The sequence below is a fragment of the Heterodontus francisci genome, chromosome 43 (assembly GCF_036365525.1).
Source record: "Heterodontus francisci isolate sHetFra1 chromosome 43, sHetFra1.hap1, whole genome shotgun sequence".
In the NCBI taxonomy this organism is placed as follows: Eukaryota; Metazoa; Chordata; class Chondrichthyes; order Heterodontiformes; family Heterodontidae; genus Heterodontus; species Heterodontus francisci.
Genome location: NC_090413.1, coordinates 26668037 through 26691208, shown reverse-complemented (window position 1 = coordinate 26691208; position 23172 = coordinate 26668037). Strand labels below are relative to the sequence as shown.

Below are 23172 nucleotides of genomic sequence, written 5' to 3'. Positions count from 1 at the left end.
GGGAGTTTACAAAATGGGAAAGGCTTCATTTTGTTATCTTCCCCCATAATTGGCTTGTTGTAGAAATGTTAAATTACACTAGTTCCAAGCTATTCTGGTAAGTCACCAATTCTTTTTTTTTTAAAAAAATCTCACTTGCAACTTGCCTCTAGGAACAAAGACTAAATTACTTAACATATTTGCCATTCATTGATCACATCTCTCCTTCCTACAACATAATTCTGCAGAAGGCAGATCTAATTTACACCAGCATTTATACAAGGAGAGGAGTGGCAGAGGCAGTTGGACAGATTGGTGACTAGCTCCTCACTTAAGTAGAGGAGGCACATGAAGGAGATGGTGTAAAGCAGCCTCTGTTTATCTTTGCTCTTTAACTGCACCTTATTTCTGTTCCACTTATTTAAAACAATTGCTGAATTTCTCTAACTTTCTATGGCCTAACTTTCAGTTTGTGAATGAAATGGGTACAAGACAAACTAATCTTTCAAAAAAAAAACACCCAACACCCTTCAGTTTGATCAAGCCCAACTTCATAAACTTGCAGGCCAGTTTTAACCATGCTGGATGAGGAAAGTAGAGGTAGTGTTATCACTGGGTCTGCTCTTTACTCCTGTCCACAGACAATTTAACACATTGCTTCAGGAGGTAGGTGAGGATCATTAAGATGCAAAAGTTGGAATCTTATGACTTGCAAATGGAGCCCCAAAGTGATTTTTTTTAAACTAGCAAGCAGGCCAGAAGGCAGGTGATCATCAAGGCCCCACAAGGAAGCCTTGAACCTCTCCAAAACACAGCTGCCCTTAGTGCTGGGAACTGGTTCCTGTGGTTCAGTGCCTTCTGCCTGAAATATGCTTTAGCCAGCCTGGTACTGAATCCCACGAGGATGAGACTGGATGCTCCTCTGGGTGGTGATGGAGCCCAGGTGTTAAACTGGCCAGTGTCATGTGTTTCTTTGTTATCTGAAGCAACACAATGAGGTACATGGATTCCAGTTCCTCAAAGATATCTAGAAGGCTTATTAACAGCTAAACTAGTATACACAATACAGAGCAAACTAGATACAGAACCTTGGTCCAGGGTATTGCTGTGAAGTGACTCTGGCTTCTTGTCACATGACTATATCCTGTTACTTCACTCTAGTACACTGAGTTCTTAAAGGGACATCACTCTTAAAGCGATCATACAACAGCCAGGGCCACACTCCAGCACACCAGTATAAACATGGTGTTCACCCTCCTGACTCCCATGCTCCTAAATAGCAAGGCTGCAGGTAGTAACATTCTTGTGTTTGTAACCCTGCAGCCTTCACTCTCCCTAGATGAACCTAACCCGTGTCTTGGATAGAAACGTTGCTGCTTAACTGCTACATATCCTCTGCTAACTTGTCCTTGAACCTAATTTGGCAAGCCTTTAATTAGGATGAGCTCTTCAATATTTCCCGCACAATCACCTCTGAATCCTTTCCTAATTGTACTGTACAACTCCTTTTTTCCTGTTATGGATAATTGCTCAGGTGAAGTTCCCTCAGTGAAGTTATAAATGGTCCTTTCTGCATGTTTCAGCATGATTACAATTACTATTCTAACCCTGATCTTGGTTAATACTGTTCTGAAATTGGCTTAATCTTTTTTGTTTTGAGAAAAGTGTCCTTTTCAATGGCAATTGATATCCTTCAAAGGTACAGGCACTGCAGTTCTATATAAAACGTTGGTTGCTGAATTCTTCAGTAAATTCTTTTAAGCAGAGGCTCCACTTGCAATTTTATGGCAGGAGGCTGCCTTTTGAGCAGCTGATGGCACGACATGTGGTGGGGTAGAGTTAACATACGGCTCCACATCATGAGACCATCAGACTGACTTGACAGCTGCAGCCAATGGAATTGCTAAGTAATGCTGGGAGCAATGCCTAAAATTGTAAACCATTTGTGTGAAATGTCCTTTTACAAAATGGTGGGAGTTGTGCCATTAACACTAGAGGATGTTTTGGATATCCTTGACCTATATTTGCTAAACATATCCTGTGGGGAAGGAGGACACCAAGCAGTGTTTCAACATCTGCAAGCTACATTTATAGAAAACCTGCATTTACACTCTGCTTTTACAACCTTAACATCCCAAAGCCCCTTACAGCCAATGAGGTATTTTTTGAACAATAGCCGCAGTCGTGTAAAACATAACCAATTTGTGCACAGCAAGCTCCTATAGGGCTCGAGTTTAACAATTCTGACAATTTTTATCACTCCCTCAGTGCTTCATTGGTGACCTAGATTTGGGCTCCAGCTTCTGAAGTGGGGCTTGAAGAAGCCTTTGACCTGAGGTAGGAGTCTACACTGAGCCACAGCTGACGGTCACTTCCAATCCATGATCCGCTCCCTTTTATTAAATATCAAACTATCTGACCCCTCTCCTGAACTGCATTCTAACAATTTATCAGTTTTACACTCACTATTTAATGAGATGTTGGCTAGATGAAGTGCTGTTTGTGACCAGCACTAAAACTGTCCATACTTGCCCTTTCTTGTCCCCCCACCCCATTTGAATATATTTTGGATTGTATTCCCTAGTTTTTTGTCAAGTCATGCTTCATCCAAGAGCATCAAGTTACTTGGATGAGTTTGATCTTCCTTGACATGTTTGTGTTTGGATAGTCTAGAGTTTAAGAATGCCCTTCCTTTTCCAACCCAGGGCCCATATTACTGATTCAGATTGAGGAGGTCTTGAGGCTAAAATCCTATCTGAATATTAGTGATGGATAAACCTGGGGTAGTGATGGTCTTTGACTATTGCTACTTTAATCACTGCCATAATCACTCTTTATATAAACTAGTGAACTTTCAATTGGAACACCTAATTGAAGCCAGCAGCACCAAAACTGGAATGATGCAGGTTGAAGTGTTAATGGTATCTCCACATGGACAATCTGCTCTTAACTTTAGGATGGCTCACTCAAAATATTTCACAGGAGTGTGCATAGAATATGAAAGAGGAAGGAGTAGCTTGTGTTGTGGCTGAGGTGTTTTGAACTTAATTTCTGGCTTGAGTAATCAACACCTTCTCCCTATCTCCCAGAAAATAAAGGGGGAGATCATTCTAGGGATTAAACTCCTTGATGCACCTCCTGAACTTGCCCCTATAATCAGCTTCCTAATTTTACATCTCAAATGCCAGAGTGTAAAACTATAGAAGGGTGACTCTATTAAATGAATCCCACAATACAACATGTGTGAAGACATCTCTTTCCCCCACTTCCTGCTAAAGCAGATCCTGAAGCTTATAAACCACAGTCACTTGTGGCAACTAATGGTCTTTCCTATAGGAAATGTGAGCTGTTCAGCCCATTAGTTCACTCAGCCGAATGGATTGTTAAATTTCACTTTCTGGATGTGGTCATCACTGGCAGGACCTAGTAACTGGTTAAAGTGGCATTGAGGATGTCTTTTTCCCTTAATGGAAATGATGTGCAGTGAGGAGATCTCCAATAAAAACTAATTGTGTTAAAAGTATGTGGAGTGGAAAATTCTATACTGTAGTCTATAGAAATATAAAGTTGCATTTGAGTGAGCATTCATGAGTACCTTCAGAATGAGGTATGTAAAATGAGTCATGTCCTAATTACATTTTATATATCACTTACAAAATGAACTTGGTTTGGCTTTAATGTGGTGATTGGAGGGTGAGGGAGGCAGAACAGGGGAGGTTTACAATTTGTCCATAAAGCTTTATGATGGAACAACTGTGCAGCAGGCACTGACAGCTGAGACCAGAAGCACAATTAGATTAGCAAGAACTGACTGTACTTTGTGATTGAACACATGTTATAGCAGGGTCAGCATGTTGAGTCATTGGCTCAGCAACATTGTGGAAGATGAGACTTTCTAAAATATATAATTGGTAGTCTTACACCTGATTTCTTTTGTAGTCTTTATAAACTAACTGGCAGGGATTAAATTTTGACCACCTTTTTTCTACAAACAAATGGGACTGTCCCTGAACACTTGCAATAAGATTTTTTGAATAATTTTTTTTTAAGGTTGCCAGCCAGAGTTTGACATGTTCCTGGAAGTTTCTAATGGCTGTCTCCAACCACCCTTCCCCCACACCTGCCAAACAGTGCCCTGCTTTCCCACAGCCAAGGTGAACACTTTGTTGCCAACTGGATAATTCTTAACTGGCCAAATAGCCTTTTTTCCATGTCTAATATTTTTATAACTAAATTGACAAGAATGAACAATTAATCCATGACTTTTCTTCCATTTTGCTGAAGAGTCCAGGAGATTGATCAATTCCTGGAGTCTCCAGGGCATTCCTGGAGAGTTAAAAACCCACAGTTTGTACCCAGTTATAATTCAGACTTTAATCTAGAGCAAGGACTATCTGTGTTTAGCTCTCCACCTTGCTCTATATGCCACTCCTCTCCAGTATTGACCTAATGGAGGGGTGAAATCTTGAAGTGTGGTATGGTATGTTCAGTGTTTGAGTTGGCTCTCCCCCACTTCAAGTGATTTTAATGGCTTGTTCCAAATTTTTCCACCACTCTCTCCTATACTAACTAGGTGAAAGGATAAAAAAATGTTGCAAAGAGCTTTGGGGGAGGGGTGTGTAACTCTAGAATCTGAGTTGCTCTGGAGCTACCAACACAAACCACACCACACAGTGGGACTATAAGGGTACTTTGAACAAGGTTTTCCTATTTGTACAAGTTCTAGAATCTGGGCTGGTCGTCTGGTATTTAGATGTTTAAATCTAGAGTTCTGGAATCTGACTCTGCAACAAAACTGTCATGATTTCTAGATTGAAAGCCAGTTTTATTAAAGTACTATAAAGCTGTTGGATTGCCATTAAATAAAAACACAAATGGGACAATCGACATTGAAGGGTTGGGCACAGTGGCTTATCCTTCAATTTTCCTATCAGTGGGTGAGTGCCTTATTCCATTTACTGGAATGCTAAAGCTTGCTGACCACAACACTGCTCACCAACTGTCACCAAATACTTTGCATACCAATTTTGCCTGTACTTAAATTGCTGAAAGCCATTTGTGGATGACCAGTTAATGACAATTTGGCACCATGCATGGCTGTGGAAGTTCAGTTGGCATGCAGGTTGAGTTTTTTTTTAAATGAAGGTCAAATGCTGAACTAATTTCCCCAATGCAACTCTATTTTAGTGATCAAAATTAATACATTGGGGCTACTACCTTGCATATTTCATTCATTCCTCCCTCCCCAGGACATTGCCCAAATCTTGCAATAATTTTCTGGTGGCTTTTTTCCCTTTCATACTTGTATCACAAGTTGACACTTACCACTGGTTGTTTGATTAGTCCCCATTCATGACCTTTCCAACTTGTTATTGGAGTACTGTCATATTGATCCACCATTAATTACTTTGCACAAACTGGAAACCAACATAAAACTCAAATTAATTCATCGCTATCTGTACAAGGATGATGCAGTATACAATGCTAGGTTTTCTCCACACCCAACCCTTTTAATTCTCTGACTTCCAAACAAAATAACCATATCTTGGAATGAAGACTGAAGACAGGAAAATAAATAAAATGCTTCAATAGAGAACTTTTTACATTCTACATCTTCCTCTTCAAGATTGTCTTAGTTTCTTTGAGAATCTCCTTGCCCTGTGCATTCCTGCCCGAACAATGTCTGTTTTAATGTGTGTGTCTCTCACAGGGCAGCGCAGTGGTTAGCACCGCAGCCTCACAGCTCCAGTGACCTAGGTTCAGTTCTGGGTACTGCCTGTGCGGAGTTTACAAGTTCTCCATGTGACCCGTGTGGGTTTCTGTCGGGTGCTCCGGTTTCCTCCCACAGCCAAAGACTTGCAGGTTGATGAGTAAATTGGCCATTGTAAATTGCCCCTAGTGTAGGTAGGTGGTAGGAGGGTGGGGATGGGATTAATGTAGGGTTAGTATAAATGGGTGGTTGATGGTCAGACTCAGTGGGCCAAAGGGTCTGTATCTGACTCTATGCTACTGAAGTTTTATGTGTTTTAAATCTTTTAATAGATTTTGTGAATATTGGCCTTTTATTTCTGTAAAGAGCTTCAATTAAGTTGTAATTTCTTTGTTCAAGACTTAACATTTGACTTTCCCTCATGATGCATAATAGACTGAATACCCAGAGTTAGAATCTATCTTGCTTTAAACTTCGGTTTTATAAATGTCTCAAATTTCACTCTTGTATAAATGGTACAAGAGGTTAAATAAACCACTTGACTTGCAGACAGTAACTCTTGGCTATCTTCTAATTAAGTATTTTAAATAGTTTGGAAGAATTCTTGGCACCAGCAATTGACTACATGGAATGAACATTTGGAAAAACACTGGATGGATCAAATTGAGAATGCATGGTAGCCATTGAAGTTTTGTCTTGCATTTAAGATGATATCTTTAACCAGATTGACTCTAACCAAGGATAATGCTTTCAAAATGGGAGTCAGTTAATGCACCGTTTAATTCTCTCAGCAGCTTCCAAGAAACCAGCTGCTGTCGGAACAGCGAAATTGCCTGCTGCAAAGCCAGAGAAGCCCCTGCAGAACAAATCCAGCAGGTAATGAGTAAACAGATGTGCCTTGGATGTGATACTAGAACAGTCCCTTCAATATAATAAAAGCAAAATACTGTGGCTGTTGGAAATCTGAAATAAAAACAAGAAATGCTGGAACCACTCAGCAGGTCTGGCAGCATCTGTGGAAAGAGAAGCAGAGTTAACGTTTCGGATCAGTGACCCTTCATCGGAACTGTCCCTTCAGTATGTTGGGTTTAGTATGGTAGTGGGGATTTAAATTTAGTTGGGGGGAGAAGAGAAACCAATCTTGCAATGTTTGGGAACACAACCCGAACTTCAAGTTATATCAAGGCTAATGTGTACCTCGGCTCCATTTACCTTCGCTCCATGTCCCTTGATGCCTTTGCCCAACAAAAGACGACTGTATCCTTTTTCCACTGATGCTACTCACTTCTGAATGCTGAATGAGAATCTGAGATCCTGGGCAAATCAGGTTTACACGTTGTGGGGAATTTTAGTCCCTAATGCACCAATTAAACAGTCCTTACACCTCTGCCCCCACTCCCTATCCTGTGCACCAGATTTGGGGTGGGGTGCAGGATGTGTGGAACTTTGTCGCCAAAGGTGGCCTGTCATCTTGGGTAATTGACTCCTGGTATCCAGTCTCGTCTTTCAACATCTGCCCAGATAACTTCCCTTCCTGTCACGAGCTTCAAACCTCCATCTGCCAGCTGTGTATTTGCAGCTGCAGCTCAGCCAAAGATTCATTCACGGCTGAAACAGCTGATCCTAATCGGACCTGTACATTCTGCCAGAATGTACAACTCCTGAGCCACAGTTAGAATTATTTCTCCTTCATGGAGACCAAATTATTACTGGTAACCTGTTAAACTAACAAACTTTCTCGCCTACAGGAAATCGACTTCCTAATGAATTGTTTAACTGACATTGGGACTTGGGAAGTGAACAATGTTTTATATCTGGGCAAAAATGAGTCCTGTACCCCTAGCGCTGGGATAGTAACTAAGCTGTCTGCTTCCTTTCCTGGTAACTGTCTCTAATATTCCCCCTTTTTAGCAAAATTAGTCTATTTTGGGGAATGAGGGGTGGTGTAGAAAGAAACTTGGCAAAAGCATGAAGTACCTGAGCCAGGAATCTGTTTCCATCTTGAGGATATTTTAGCCTGTAGTTTCTCCAAACAATTGCAAGTTCAGTTTCTAATACACTGACCTGGGTATACATTGGGACTAAACAGCCAGATTGTCTTAACATTGAGAAATTTGGAATCTAAATTGTTTAATTTGCTGTTTGCGGTCATCAGGAAAAAGCTGTTCAGTGAGTGGTGTGGGTTGGAATGCATAAATGTAACTATTTGAAGAGTAATGGACATTAAAATGTGGCACCAAAGAGCTTTGTCATTCCCTGCTTAATGGGTGCAGAATTAACTGATATGGGGTGCGGGGGGCGGGGGGGGGGGCGGAGAAACTGCCTGTGTGGAGTTTGCAAGTTCTCCCTGTGTCTGCGTGGGTTTTCTCCGGGTGCTCTGGTTTCCTCCCACAAGCCAAAAGACTTGCAGGTTGATAGGTAAATTGGCCATTATAAATTGTCACTAGTATAGGTAGGTGGTAGGGAAATATAAGAACAGGTGGGGATGTTTGGTAGGAATATGGAATTAGTGTAGGATTAGTATAAGTGGGTGGTTGATGTTCGGCACAGACTCGGTGGGCCGAAGGGCCTGTTTCAGTGCTGTATCTCTAATCTAATCTAAAAACAGTGTTAGTTTTCAGTTTGTTATTACTGTCTCTAAGCAAGATGCACCAAAGCAGCACACTTGAGATTAGCTATTTTTAACAAATGTTCTAAGTTGTGACCTGATAATGTCGGACATTTGTGGACCTCCAGAATCTGAATTTAACACTACCTTGGAGTAGGGTTGCCAACTCTGAACATATTCCTGGAGGTGTCATGTGATTTGCCTCCAATCACCTGCCATTAATCACCTGATAGAGCCATTTCCACAGCCAATTGGAAGGCAAACTGTTTCCCAATTGATGGTCAAGAATTATCTAAAGGGGGCAAATGGCCTTTTTTTAACCACTTGCCCAATTTTCATAAACCAGGTGCTCAAGGAAAAGCAAAACAACTTTTCCCATTGCTGTGAGCAGCCCGGGGGAAAAAGTCTAATGTCCAGGAGTTTCCTCAGGCTATCTATTAAGTGGGAAAATGCCCATTAAAATCATAGCTGAAAAGTAACCTAACTTATTCTGAGTTGGATGCAGAAATTTTGAATCTTATGGTCACTAGCTTAACATTCCAATGTTCTATCTGACAAGTTCAAGAATTCGGTGTGATAAGTGAGCTCCCCAAAGACAATGGGGGATGGTCCAATGCCCGTCAATTTGAGTGTTGATGGTTGAGTGACCCTCTAACCTTTTTGTTGCATGTCAAATAAATAACATTTAAAAATCAAATACTCAATGGACAGGTCCATCTCTTCAGATAAGTTTAATGTTTGGATACATCCAACCCAATCAACTCCGAGTTTTCTGTTGAGAGTTGTAATTAAGCAGGGTAGTGAAAGAGGGACAAGTCTCTCCTATTCTAAACCAGGCTCTTAAATACCAGAGTCGGATTTGTGGTTTATTAAAATTGGGAACAATAATGGGTAATGTGGGCTCCTGTACCCTACATGGCATAGCCTGAGACTTCCTGAACTGTCTGGTTCCTGGCTGCCACTCCCCTCTTCAAAATGCCACTCCCCTCTTCAAAATTGCTGTCTTAATGTTTTCATATGAACCATCTCGATTGGCCATACAGATGCCCAGAAATTCAACCTGTCTGCAGACTGCTGAGAATTTTCTTCTGACCTTGTCAATTGGTGACCTAACATTCCTGTTACTGTTGACTGGTCACCACCTTTTATTGAAGTGTGCAGAGACTTAGTAGTTGGCAGGAAAAAAGACAGAGGCGCAAGGGGAGAGCCAACTGTGCAACAGCCCCAACAAACAAATTTCTCTGCAGCACCTGTGGAAGAGCCTGTCACTCCAGAATTGGCCTTTATAGCCACTCCAGGCGCTGCTTCACAAACCACTGACCACCTCCAGGCGCGTATCCATTGTCTCTCGAGATAAGGAGGCCCAAAAGACAGAAGAAGAAGAATCTGCTGGCCTCTGGGAGGCTTGGGAAGCACTGAGCCATTCCCTGCTGTGAAGTGAGAGCAGGTGGTGCAAGGAGACAGCAAGAACAGAACAACCCTCTCTCCAGGATCGGTGTATCTGATCCAATATCATTCAAAGTAAATGTTACAGAAACTCTACAAACTTGTGTAGAACTATGTTAATGCAGAAAGATTTGATAATGTCTGAATATGGCTGTGAATTACCAACTGCACCCGTGCCAACCATTTAGTGAAATGTTAACCTTTTAGGATTGTAGGTAATGCCTTCTCCAAAGTTGTCTGACATTTTTAAATATCCTTGAGTTAGAAGTACTGACTTTAATATCCAGCTTAATCAATATTGGACCCAAATGTAAATCTGCAGCTTGAATAGAGGGACTCTCTGCACTCAACTCTTGGTTTGTTCCAATGCCTATTGGAGGTGAGGCCAGTGTGTGTCTACAAAAAGCTGTTTGTTTTCCATCAGATTGTTACAGCTTGCTGATGTCATGTGCAATGGAAACTAGCCTCCCTGTAACGGCTTGTAATTATCTTCAGTGTTTTTTTTTTGTGACTGAAGTCCATAATGTATGGAATACCAGTTGGAATGTGATGATGTGGGGGAACAGTAAATCTATCCAGATAAATAGAAAGGAGAATGAATAGTGGGCCTTCAAGTTGTACTGAAGGATACATTTTTTTTTAGTTGTCATCTGCCTGAAAGGGAGGGGGGGGTGCGGTGGAAAATTCAGTTGTCTGTTTTCAAGAGACTTTGATAACCTTACAAATGTTTCCACTTCAAGTATATGTGGAAAGGAGTGGGGTCAAATTGGACAGCTTTCAAAGAACAGGCTTGATGGGCTGAATGGCCTCTTTGTAAAAGAAGCAGCCTTGAGAAACATGCTGCATTGTGAGGCAAGTTTCAATACTGCCTAAAGAGTTGTGTTGCTGCTGGGGCACTTTTAACACCAACAGTTAGATCAGTAGCAATACTGTTTTGGGGGGAGGTGGTGCGCATTGGGGGGGTTTGGTGAAAGCTGTATCTTCAAGTCCAGCAGTTTTAAATGAAGGTTAGATAACAGCCTGGGCTACCAGGACCCCTCGCAGGGAGGCATATTTGAGTATTGGGGCAAGGTTACCAACTCCTAGTTGTATTCTGTAGGTTTCCTCATGGCCTTTTTTAAAAAAAAACAATTTCAATTTTTGTGTTCAAAGAAAACACTTTTATTCCCTGAGGGATTTTCCTCCCAGTTGCATCCAAGAGATTAACCTTTTAATTCCTGGAGATTTGGCAACACTAATTTTGAAGGGGTTGGGTGAAACACCCCTGACCATGTGGTGCAGTGGTTAGCACTGCAGCCTCTAGCGACCTGGGTTCAGTTCTGGGTACCGCCTGTGCGGAGCTTGCAAGTTCTCCCTGTGACTGGGTTTCTGCCGGGTGCTCCGGTTTCCTCCCACAGCCAAATACTTGCAGGTTGGTGGGTAAATTGGCCATTGTAAATTGCCCCTAGTGTAGGTAGGTGGTAGAATTGTGGGGATGTGGTAAGGAATATGGGATTAATATAAATGGGTGGTTGATCGGCACAGACTCGGTGGGCCGAAGGGCCTGTTTCAGTGCTGTATCTCTAAATAAAATAAAAATAAAATCTGTAAATCTGATGAACCATTCTAGGCTCTGGATTCTGCATCTCGAGCAGTCACAGCTACAATAATGAGCAGAGAAGGGAAATGGCACCATCTGCAGGCCCCAATGTGAAATGGCAGCAGGGGACTCTGCTCAACAGTTTAAAGCCATGTATATACATGGCAGGGGTCCAGTTGGCCAGGTCATCCCTGGCTCTGCGAATAGGATGCCTGAGGATGATGCAGGCTTTCTGGTGCGGTTTAAATGGGGAAAATGTTAAGGCAACTGAAGAGTAACTCTCCTGATGGCCAAATGGGCTGCAAACTTCAGGAGGATCTCAAACTCTTGTTTAGCCTCAGCAGATTCTGGAGTTCTCCTGAAGGAAGATGGATTGGGTTGCTACATCCTGACGATTTAACATGAAGTTGTAATAGATGCTCTTCAGTTTAGCAAAAGGCTTCTAATTGTTTGACTTTCCTATATTAGTTTCCAGAACGGCATTCAAGAAAGGCTCCTACTTGCAGGGTACGTGGTGCATTAGTTGGGTCCCAAGTTAGTGGTCAACTCTTAATCATTACTAATTTAGCTAGTTAGTGTATTGTCCATCACTCTACCTCCCACGCAAGGTTTACTCATGAGGGTTAAAACTCCAAGTGTACTGTTGGGTACTGCCTTGCTTTCTGCATTTAAGGTCCCCATTTTATTCTTAGTAACTCATGACAACACTTGCTCTCTGTGCACATCTCAACACTTGGTTTGATCATCAGTGGATTACCCTGGACAGCCAAGTTTATGTTGGATGCCTCATCTTCCTCCAACTTTGGGAGTGTCACCAGGCAATTGTTGCTCAAACAATTGTCAGGAGGCAAGGGGGGGAAAGGTCATACAGGCTGCTTTGGCCTGCATGCAAATAGGAAGACTCTACTTTGCTGGTAGACGAGTGATTTTTTTTTTTTTTTTTTATCCCCCCCCCCCCCCCTCTTTTAGATTACTGATTCCATATCCACTGAAATTGGTAGGCCAGCACTAGCTTAGCTACCAATACCTTGTGCTGCTAGAACTACATAGGAACATAAATAGGAGCAGGCCGTTCAGTTGCTGATCTACCTCAATGCCATTTTCCTGCACTAACCCCATATCCTTTGATGCCTTTATGTAGATCTATCTACCTGTCTTGAACAGACTCAATGACTGAACCTCCACAGCCCTTTTGGTAGACAATTCCACAGATTCACCAGCCTCTGAGTGAAGCAATTCTGCCTCGTCAATCTTAAATGGCCTGTCCCTTTATTCTGAGACTCTGTCCCCTGTTTCTAGAGTCCCAGCCAGGGGAAACATCCTTACTGCATCTGCCCTGTCGAGCTCTAAGAATTTTGTATGCTTCAATGAGATCACTTGTCACTTCTAAATGCTAGAGAATACAGGACCAGTCTCTTCAATCTCTCCTCATAGGACAATCCTGCTATCCCAGGAATCAGTCTGGTGAATCTTCATTGCACTCCCTCTGTAGCTAGTATATCCTCCCTTTTGGTAAGGAAACCAAAACTCTACACAATACTCCAGGTGTGCTCTCACCAAGGCTCTATACAATTGCATCAATTTACTCCTGTACTTAAATCCTCTTGAAAAGACCAATAAGTGCTAACTTCACTATAGTAATTCATGTTGGCTTGTTCTGAGTTTGGGCAGTTTTTGCCTGGTCCAGGCAGAATGTGTTTGCAGCCTGGCTCCCTCTGCAAAGCAAAATAGTTGAAGGATGCATTGTCTTTTGTAACTCCCATTTACTTTTTTTTTTCTTTCAAAAGACCAGATACCATGACTTCAAGCCATTCCACTCCAAATGCAGGAGCCAGTGTGAAAAAGCAGCCAGCACCTAGAACTACTATTGAACGACCACCTCGAGCTCAACCTGGTGTCCCATCAATGGGAGTCCAACCGGGAAAACTCTCTGCAGCCTCGAGCAAGAAAGGTGGGAAAACTAGACTCAAGTCTTCTACAAATTGTTTGAGACTTTAGCAATTAATTTACTTTTGTGGATCCTGAAGTTGAAATTTTTCTGCCTTTGATCATATTCAGGGCCAGTTCGTATGCTATTGATAAAAGCCTGGGAACGGGTTGTTCAGCTTGGCTTTTGGAAGTTGTCGGACTCCTACCTCCAGGCCAGTTGACGCTTGTAGATTTGATGATTAATGATCTGAGTTTCTCCTCCCCTGCTGTCAATTTAGCTATGTGACACTAGTTGAAGTTTGTCATAATGGGACAGGAGGCCATTTGAATCCTTGCCAGTTCTTAGTAGAACAAGCCAATCCTCCCTGGCTCTATCCCTGTAGCCCTGCAAGTTTATTTTTCAAGTGCCTATCCAATTTCCATTTGAAATCATTCATTATCTCCACTTCCACCACCCTCATAAGCAGTGTTCTCCAGGTCATTACCACTTTCTTTTAAAGAAAAGTTCGTCCTTGCATTTTCCCTCCCCACCCCCTCTTGCCCAAAACTTTCAATTCAATGTGTCCCCTTGTCCTTTTATTCCATCAGCTAATGGGAAACCTTCTCTTCGTCTACCTTAATCTAAGCCTGACATAATCTTGTATACCTCTATCAAATCTCTCCTTGATCTCCTTGTGCTCGAAGGAGAACATCGCCTCCACCCCCCCCCCCCCCCCCCCCCCCCGGGGGCATAAATTTAAAATTCGTGCAATGTCAGGAAGTGTTTCTCCATACAAAAGGGAGTGAAAATTTGAACTCTTCAGCCCTTTTTCAATACAATACCTTGCTATGTCCTAGATAAATTGCCAGCCAACTAAACTCAATGTAAGAAGCTGTGTTTAATTTGGTTTATTTTCCCTCTCTTCCAGACTTGACTCCAAGTAGTTCACAGTCAAAGTATTCCAGTTTTGAACTGAACAGGGCTGCCAATACGGTGAAGTCAACCAAACCAAAGCCAATGAAGTATTCTGAAGCTAAACCTGCAGACCAGAAGAATTTGAATGCAAGGTTAAAGAACCAAGTGACCAAAGTGTCTGTCAAACCCACACCAAAAGTGCAGCCAGGCACCTCTACTTCCAAGGCTTCAGTAGGCACTGTTCACCAGCAATCAACTCAAGCTTCTAAAAGAAATGTTGAGAAGCAAACCCTGCCACGTAAGAGGTTGTCAACTTCTTCCAGGAAATCTCTCTCAGAAAATGATATTGGGAAAACTAGGGCTGAACAGATTCCACTTCAAGCTGAACCAGTGAAGTCTGCTGAAGCACAGACCATAGTGAAAAAGGAACCTCTGACTTTGAATACAGCATTGTCCAATGAGGATGTGGTGGCTATGAATCCCCAAGGTTATCTAACAATTGAAAAAGTGCCATCTCAACAGGGAGTGGAGATAGTCCCTTGCCTTGGCAACACTGAAGTGAAGAACTCTACTTCATTTGAAGAGAAGGTGGAGAATAAAGAGGTGGAAGCAAATGCTTGCATGGGAGAACCTGAAGCGGCAGAAAGTGGAGGAAACATGGGTTCTGTTAAAACATCTGGTCAATTAGCTGAAGAAAATAAGGGGGTCCTGAATTATGGCCAAATGTTGGAAGTTGGCTTGTGTTCAAACTACAGTGGAATTGATGAGGGAAAAGATGCAAGAGTTATTGATAGAAATGAGTACTATGCAGCAAAGGTAATAAAAGTGGATTTAAACCAAATTGAAGCGGAACAGAATATGAATGAAAAAGTTGCTGGTATTGATGGAAAGATGTACTTGAACAGTGAAAGTCTGGAAGTGCAAGACTTGCAGAGCCAATATGTACTTCATGAATCTACTTCAAGCTCTGAAGAGAAAGAGTCTCTAAATCCTGCCATGGATGGGTCACAGGTGGATAATGTATCTGCAACCAAAGGTGGCAATGTTGTCCCTGTATCAATGTTGGATCTGGTAGATCCTAAAGAGCCTACCTTGGGAAGTTCTCTTGAAGATGAGAGTTCTCCTGAGACAAATAGCAACGTATCTAATGTAGAGAAAGTTAAGCTCACCATGTATGAGTATTCTGAAGAGGCAGATACTGAAGAATCTCCTACTGAGGTTTGCCCAGAAACACTTCAAAGTAGAGACCTTGTCTTTGAACCTCACAACCTACTCGTGGAGACCATGCAAATATCTTCCAAGACAGAATGTCCTGTTGGAAACCAGTCATCTGGAGAGAAGCTTGGAATCTCACCCGAAGATTCACGTGAAGATCCGGGCGTGTCCAAGTCAAGTACACTTAGTGGTCCTGATTTGGCAGGGAAAAGCAGTAGTACCACTAGCACTCCTGAAGAACTGAAGGACTATGATAGTAGTTCGGGAGTAGAGTCAAAATCTGATGAGAAACTAGAATTTGCAGATCTTGGCATTCGTCAGACTGATGAACTGAGACCACTGGATGATCTCTTGGATCAAGATTTAGGGATTCACTTGGAAAGGGGTGATGAAGAACCAGAGACACTTGCAGCAGATGATCTGCATGGTGATCCTCCAACAGAGTCTGTTGTGTCTTCAGAGGAGGATGATCACTTCGAGGCTGATCATGAAAGTGTGACTGGAGAACATATCCAATGTGGATTAGAGGGGATTGACAACCCAGTATTTGAGGACAAAACTGAATCAAATTCTGAAGTGCTGTCCCTTGCTTCATGTTCTCCCCATTTCAAACCCTTAACTCTACATGCTGTGGATGAGGGAGAAGAACTTGCAACAGCGGAGACCCTTCCATGCCTTGGACGTGGTCGTGCTACTTCTGACTCCCTTGCTGCTCAACATTGTGTGCTGTCAGGTACGGGATCTTTACAGGAAGATCCCACTAGTGAGCAGATTGCAAGCCAAGAAAAACTTACTGCCATGATTGGCCAGCATTCCTTTGGACCCAATGCAAGCCTTTCCATTCAGAACCACTGTTTTCCTCAAAATGAGTGCTTGAAAGATGTTGCTGTAGTGACTGTTGCGGACCATGAGGGGGACCTGGCAGAAGATAGCTCGGAGTCTAATCAACCAAAGTCATGCAATGTAGAGGAAATTGTTGCAAGTTATCCAATAGACTGCCTTGATGGGGACTTGACTAATGTCCAGAAGCTGAACAGTCCTACCACTGATCCAAATGGCGGTCACGTGCAGCAGTACTGCTCTAGTGAAAAGAATGATAGCATATTGACAGGTAATGTATAGAGCTTGGCTAAAATACTAATTGTTTAAAAGTAAGCACACCAAGTCTTGAGGGTGAAGTCCAAGTGCAATAGATGTTAATAGTGGATACATGAGCCTATGGCTTGGACTGTGGAGCAAAACTATCCTGCACTGATATAGATTGCATGCCTATGAATTTTTTTACCCAATTCAGTAACTTTTTTTTTTGTATCTGTGCTGCTAGATTCTTAATGAACTTGCAGAAAGCAACTAGAATATGTAAATCCTCTTTTTTTTTTTTGGTTTGACATTTGACTAATAAAGTTGTGTGGAATGTTTTGGAACTGCCCATATCATACAAGGTTTTCTTTTAGATCACTATAGTACCTTGCAGTAGGATGCTGGGTAGGTGCAATTTTGTGTCTTCAGCCCCCTTTTTCACCCCCCCTTTCCAAGTCAACCCCAACATATTTCTGTGTGGAATTGAAGGAAGTGGCTGAAATGACGATTAGCGTTTCTCTAAATGTGTAACACTAGCTGCTGATATGAGCTGTCACTTATAATAAATCTTGGATTTGAACTGATTTGAGATCTGGCCCTTTTTTGTGAATTTAGTGTGGATAAAATGCAGCCTTTCAAAGAGCAATGGACAATGCGTTTTGTAACATAACCCTTTTTTTAAAAAAAAAACAAGTATTGCTTTTTCTTATAGCTGTCCTTGGGAAAGCTACTGCTGCAGCACATTGGTGCTTTTCATCATTTTTTAAACACTGGGCAGGATTTGACACTAGGGCATTTTTATCCTTTGTTTCTCTTTTTTTTTTAAATTGCAGGAATTGATCAGGTGGGTGGTCCTAAGTTTACATGGAATTGGCATCAAAGTACAGCAGTGTTCTTCTGGAATATTCTGGATTGGGGCTTATGGGGTACTGGGTAGTGTGGTTTGCATTTGTGGTCTGCATGCTGAGTTCCTAGTTGGGAACAGCCAAGTGCTTTTCTTTCCTTCCACATAATCTCTCTAGATTACCACATTGCAATATTGACCAGCTGAGGGTTTTAAGAGGTAGTTAGCAGTCTCTGCAGCTAGTGTGGCAGTAATACACTTACCAGGTCAAATGAAATACTCTGCTGTTATGTCTACAAATTACTATTGTAATGGAGGTGGTCTGTTTAACGGTCCATCTGGGATAGATCTGTCTTGTCTAATGTCTGTCCTGCACCAAATGTCACATCTCGCTATTGACCTGGAGCCTGGACTTTTTAAAAGCAAATCACCTGTTAATGTTTTGCAGCAGTGACTATCAACCGCAGAACATTCATGACACTGCTACATTGACACTGTTAGATTGGAAACTGTCAGCAAGCAAAGCCACTGGCAGTTAATGGGTTGAGAAATGAACATGCAGGAGTGTCCAAATTTCAGCCCATAAGCTCTGGCCATCCAACCCAGACAAATGTTCTATTTTCACTTGTATTTGTAGCTTGTCCCATTTCATTGTCTGCTTGGGGCTGTGTCGCATGTCTTATTACTGCGTACATCCTAAACTGAACAAAGATAAAATGGATGTGAATTAATGGGACTATTGAAGCTTAAAATATGGCCTGCAAGGCTTGTCGGTGTATACTTAACTGACTCCTGAAGACACGCAATGGATACTCTTGGTGTTCCCATTTTAATTAAGTTGGCAGTTTGTCTGCCAACTTATCACTTGAAACAACCGAAATTGAAAAATATATAGATGAAATTTTACCTGCAGTTTCAAATCACTTTCCCTTTTGTGCCCTTGTTTAGTTTGGGCCTGCTCTAAATTGATAGACAAGTGTTTCTGGGGAAAATGAAAATCATTAGAAACATACTTGTGCTCAAACTATCTTGTGTTCACATTTACTCTGCAAACAATTCCATCCAGTATTAGTTGTAGATATGCATGCAAAAATGGGGTTTTTGCTTCTTGAACTTTTTTCCAAATCTTCAAGTGCTGTCAACTGTTGCAGGCATCTTGAGTGAGGGCGATAAAACACTACAGACACATGCTTGTGTACCCTGGATGACACCGCTGCTACCTCCTATCCTTTCAACCATCTATGAAGTAGAAACAGCAGAGGAGACTAGGTTGGAAGATGACTTTGAAAAAGGGGAACTGCAGAAACCAGACTGGCAATGTCTTGAACTCATTGAAGATCCCAGCAACAAGGTCTTGACTCTACAGATTGAACCAGTGGAAGTGGTGCAGCAATTGATCAACCAGACATTGCTACTTTCTGGAGATGGGGTCAAATTGCAAAGCAAGGTAATGGTTGACAAAGCAGAGCTGAGTAAATGGACAGATCTTATATCGCCACTAGATGACTCCACAGCCAGTATCACATCTGTAACCAGCTTTTCACCTGAAGATATCTCCTCTTCACAAGGGGAATGGACAGTGGTAGAGTTAGAGACTCATCATTAAAGCACATGGCTTGCACACTCTTGCCTGAAATGGCAGTTGGATCAGGTGGCCAATTAAATATTGAAGTCCGAGTTGGGATGCCACACTTTCTAGTGGCTTTTGCACAGATTTGCAAACTTTAAGATGGCCATACTGTCAATGATGAGCCTTTTAAAGACTGAGGTGTGAAGATATTTCTATTCCTCCCCAATATGTTGTCATAACTTCAACTTCCAGGTTCAAGATCAGATAACAACAAATTTGCTTCCTTGCATTTTTTAAAAAAGTCTGATCTGTTTGAATGCATTCAAGTAGCTTAAGAGCTGTTCACAATCCAAAAGTTTTTATCTGGATACTTAATCTGACAAGAACTTTGTATATTCCCTGAAATTTGAAGTGTTCTATACTTGTCTGCCTCTTGTGCCAGTTTGGCCAGGTTTTATTTTAGAAACTGGCCAGAGTTTACCTATGAACAGATTTTTCAAAGCTGCCCTCTTGCAACTTCTGCTCAGTGTCCCATTTTGGGTGGTCTGTTTGATCTGAATCTTGAGTTGGGGGGTGTATAATCATTTGAATGCTGGTTTAAAAACAGTTTTTACAGAATCTGACCAATGATTTTATTTTTTGAACAAGGTCCAAGTTGACATGGCGATCCAAGCCTGTGTACATAATTAGTTAATAGCATCTAGCTATTTGAAAGTTTTGGCTTCTAGCTGTGCACCTAGCTTAAAAGGGGAGCAGAGAGCTCTAGTTACTTCAAGGTGGAATTGTATCTGCTTTGGTTACAAGTGCAAACTTCAACTTTGAATAGGTTGGTGCTGTGTTTTTTTTTACATGCGAACATTTTGGAAGCCATAACATTGACTTGTGTATAAATCTCCTTGATTAGTCTAGTGAGGTGTCCACAAATAAAGATGTTTGCCTGGAGAAATATTCCACAGGTGTTTTGGTGCACATCTCCAACTTGACGTGGAAGTTTTTTTTCTTCAAGGAGATGCCACTGGATAAGCAAGTAAATTTTAAAGTGTCCTTTGTAGTGAATTATACAAATATGCAGGGAACCTGTTTATAAATCAACCTTTTACATAGCCTTGCACTTGCAAGTAAGAATGCTGCAGGTAAATCTCATCTAAACTGTCAAAATTTCCATTGTCCTTGACTAGTCTACAGCTGCTTAACTATATAGATTGACTTGTTACTAGTAAACTACTGCAGAATGTCCCTTACCTGCAGATGCTGGCTTGTGCACACCAGTCATTCTATTTTAAATCTGAATAAGTGTTAGGATGGGCCATATGTTGAACAGGTAACTCCAAATTGGACATTAACATGTCTATCACTCCCAATTTGTGCCTGCAATGAGCTTATCAATGACTACCAGATATGGTAAACCTATTTCTTTAAATGGTATTTCACTTGAAAGTATGCTGGAGTTCAATGTACTCAAACTGCACACTATATAGGCATTTCCCAAAATTAGCTGTTGCTCTACTAATATTTTAACTCTGGATCTGGAGTACACGTCGTCTCCTGTATCCATAAACCGGTTAATCAGATGAAAGTGTTCTTCGCTGTTCTGAGGCAGTGTAGTACATAATCCAACATGCATCCGTTAAATAAATTCATGGTGATCCACTGTCATGTTATTGGAGGTAACTAGGGCTGAGCACTAAAGGTTGGCTTTCCCAGTGTTTTTTTGGTCCATATCCTGATTTTTGCCAATTTGCTGTCACTAAATATCCAGGCTTTCGCATTCTCTTCCTTGGCTTGCATATTAAGATTCTATTTACTGGTTTAAATCCATATTCAGTATTGAAAGAGAACAAAGTGCTGGAAATACTCTGGGTCTGGCAGCATCTGCAGAGAAGCAGAGTTAACGTTTTGGGTCCATGACCTTTCATCAGAACTGGCAAAGGTTAGAAAAGAATTTTAGATTTTGAGCAAGTGGGGGGAGAGAACTGGGAAGGTGTTTGATAGGGCAGAGGGAGATTAAATAAAGCTGTCCTGAGGCAAAGTGTGTGTCAATGCTTGTGGTGAAAGAGCATTAGTCCAGAGAGTGTTAACAATGGAATAATCAGCTCTGACTATGAAAAACAGATACATGGTTAAAAAATAAAATTTTAAAGGCCAGTCATGCTTTGAAGTTAGTGAATTCACTATGTTCAGTCCGGCAGGCTGTAGTGTGCCTAATCGGTAAATGAGATGCTGTTCCTCGAGCTTGTATTGATCACTGGAACACTGCAGCAATCCCAGGACAGAGATGTGAGCATGCTGCAGGGTGTTGAAATGGCCAGCAACCAGAAGCTGGGGGGTCATACTTTTGGACTGAGTGGAGGTGTTCCACAAAGTGGTCACCCAATCTGCATTTGGTCTCCCTAGTTTAGAGACGACCACATTGTGAATAACGAATACAGTATACGACATTGAAAGTACAAGTAAATCACTGCTTCACCTGAAAGTGTTTTGAAGCCTTGGATAGTGAGGAGAGGAGGTAAAAGGGCAGTATTACACCACCTGTGATTTGCATGGGAAGGGGACGAGGTGTTTTTGTGAGGGGGGCGGAAATAGAGTGGACCAGGGTGTCGTAGAGGGAACGATCCCTTCGAAATGCTGATGGGAGGGGAAGATGTGTCTAGCATCATGCTGGAGGTGGTGGAAATGGCAGAGGATGGTCCTCTGGATGTGGAGGCTGGTGGGGTGGAAAGTGAGGACAAGAGGAAACCTGTCCTGGGAGGGTAGAGATGTGGGAAATAGGCTGGACACAGTTGAGGGCCCTGTTAACCACAGTGGGAAGAATCCTCTGTTAAGGAAAAAGGAAGACATATGGGAGGTGCTGTTGTGGAAGGTTGCATCATCAGAGCAGATGTGTTGGCAACAGAGAAACTAGGAGAATGGAATGGAATCCTTACAGGAGGCAGGGTGTGAAGAAGTGTAGTCGAGGTAGCTGTGGGAGCTGGTAGGCTGAAATTGAATATTAGTGGACAGAATATCCCCAGAGATGGAGACTGAAGTCAAAGAAGGGAAGTGTTGGAAATAGACCATGTAAAGATGAGAAGGCTGGAAATTGGAAGCAAAATTGATTGTTTCCTGCCCTGAACTGGAAAACTAGTCATCAATGTACCAGAAATATTTGGAGGGGGCCTGAGTAGGACTGGAACAAGGAATGTTCAACTTATCCCACAAAAAGACAAGTATAACTAGGATGTGTGCGGGTACCCATAGCAACACCTCTCACTTGAAGGAAGTGAGTGGAGTTGAAGTCTTCAATGAGGACAAGTTCAGTCAGGTGGAGGAGGGTGGTGGTGGATGGGGACTAGTTGGGCCTCTCCAAGGAAGAAGTGGAGAAACCACAAACTGTCCTGGTTGTGGATGGAGGTATAGAGGGATTGGACGTCCATAGTGAAGGAGGTGGTTAGGGCCAGGAAACTGGAAATTGTCAAAATGACATAGGGTGTTGAGTCACAGATGTAGGTGGGGAGAGACTGGACTAGCCGAGAAAAGATAGTCAAGATAGTCAAGATAAGTTCGGAAGGCCAGTAACCGGTTGAAACAACGGTTCTGCCAGGACAGTCCTATTTGTGGATTTTGGTAAGTAGGTAGAAGCGGGCTGTCTGGGGTTACGGGACTGAGGTTGGAAGCTGTAGAGGGAAGATCTCTGGAGGAGATGTCAGCAGACAGTAGCTTGATGTTCGGTGGTGGGGTCATCCTCTGGGGAGGTAGGAAGAAGTGACTGAGTTGGTGCACAGCCTCTGCACGGTAGAGGTCGGTATGCCAGATAACAGCACCACCCTTGTCTGCAGATTTGGAAACATGCTTTAAGTGTGATGCCATTTAATGAAGTGAACTGGGGTTTTCACTCTAAAATGTTCCTACTAACTGCTTGGGCTGAAGAAATTAACTATATTCTTGACCATTATGTATTCAATTGGGTAATCACAAGAATTTCCATGGGACACTGTGTACTGGGCTGGTGTAGACTGTCTGAGTGTACATGACTACATGAAGATGACACACTAACCTAAATGTCATTTTTTTGCTGCTGGGTTGATTTTTTTTTCTATAACACTGAAGCAGATTTAGTTTTAAATTTCTGGCAGATGTTTCAATGTCCCATCTGACTACGTAAAGATCATATCTGCTATTTTGCCAGAAATGTGGAAAAGCTGTACAGAAATGTGTTGCTGTATAAGTTATCAAGATTAAGGCTGTACAATGCTTAACTAACTTAATTCTGGAGATGGATTTGTTTACATTAGATAGCCAGTTAATTTGAATTTAACTTTATTTGACTGCTGAATGGGT

The 23172-nt window shown here is 42.0% G+C and overlaps 1 protein-coding gene across 5 annotated transcripts in view; it reads left to right on the top strand.

Annotated features, from left to right (window-relative positions):
* Positions 1-22147, top strand: part of LOC137355748 (BTB/POZ domain-containing protein 8-like) — a 47100-nt gene extending 24953 nt beyond the window's left edge. For 2 of the 5 annotated variants that reach the window (XM_068021230.1, XM_068021231.1), the window contains exons 3-6: positions 6481-6565; positions 13110-13273; positions 14160-16472; positions 18437-22147. In XM_068021230.1, coding sequence (XP_067877331.1) covers positions 6481-6565; positions 13110-13273; positions 14160-16472; positions 18437-18891 — 3017 coding nt within the window. In that variant the 3' untranslated portion in view covers positions 18892-22147. Of the gene's footprint in view, positions 1-6480; positions 6566-9665; positions 9819-11751; positions 11830-13109; positions 13274-14159; positions 16473-18436 lie in introns of those variants that run through there. The other 3 variants (XM_068021232.1, XM_068021233.1, XM_068021234.1) reach the window with 3 other exon arrangements.
* The last annotated feature ends 1025 nt before the right edge of the window (positions 22148-23172 follow it).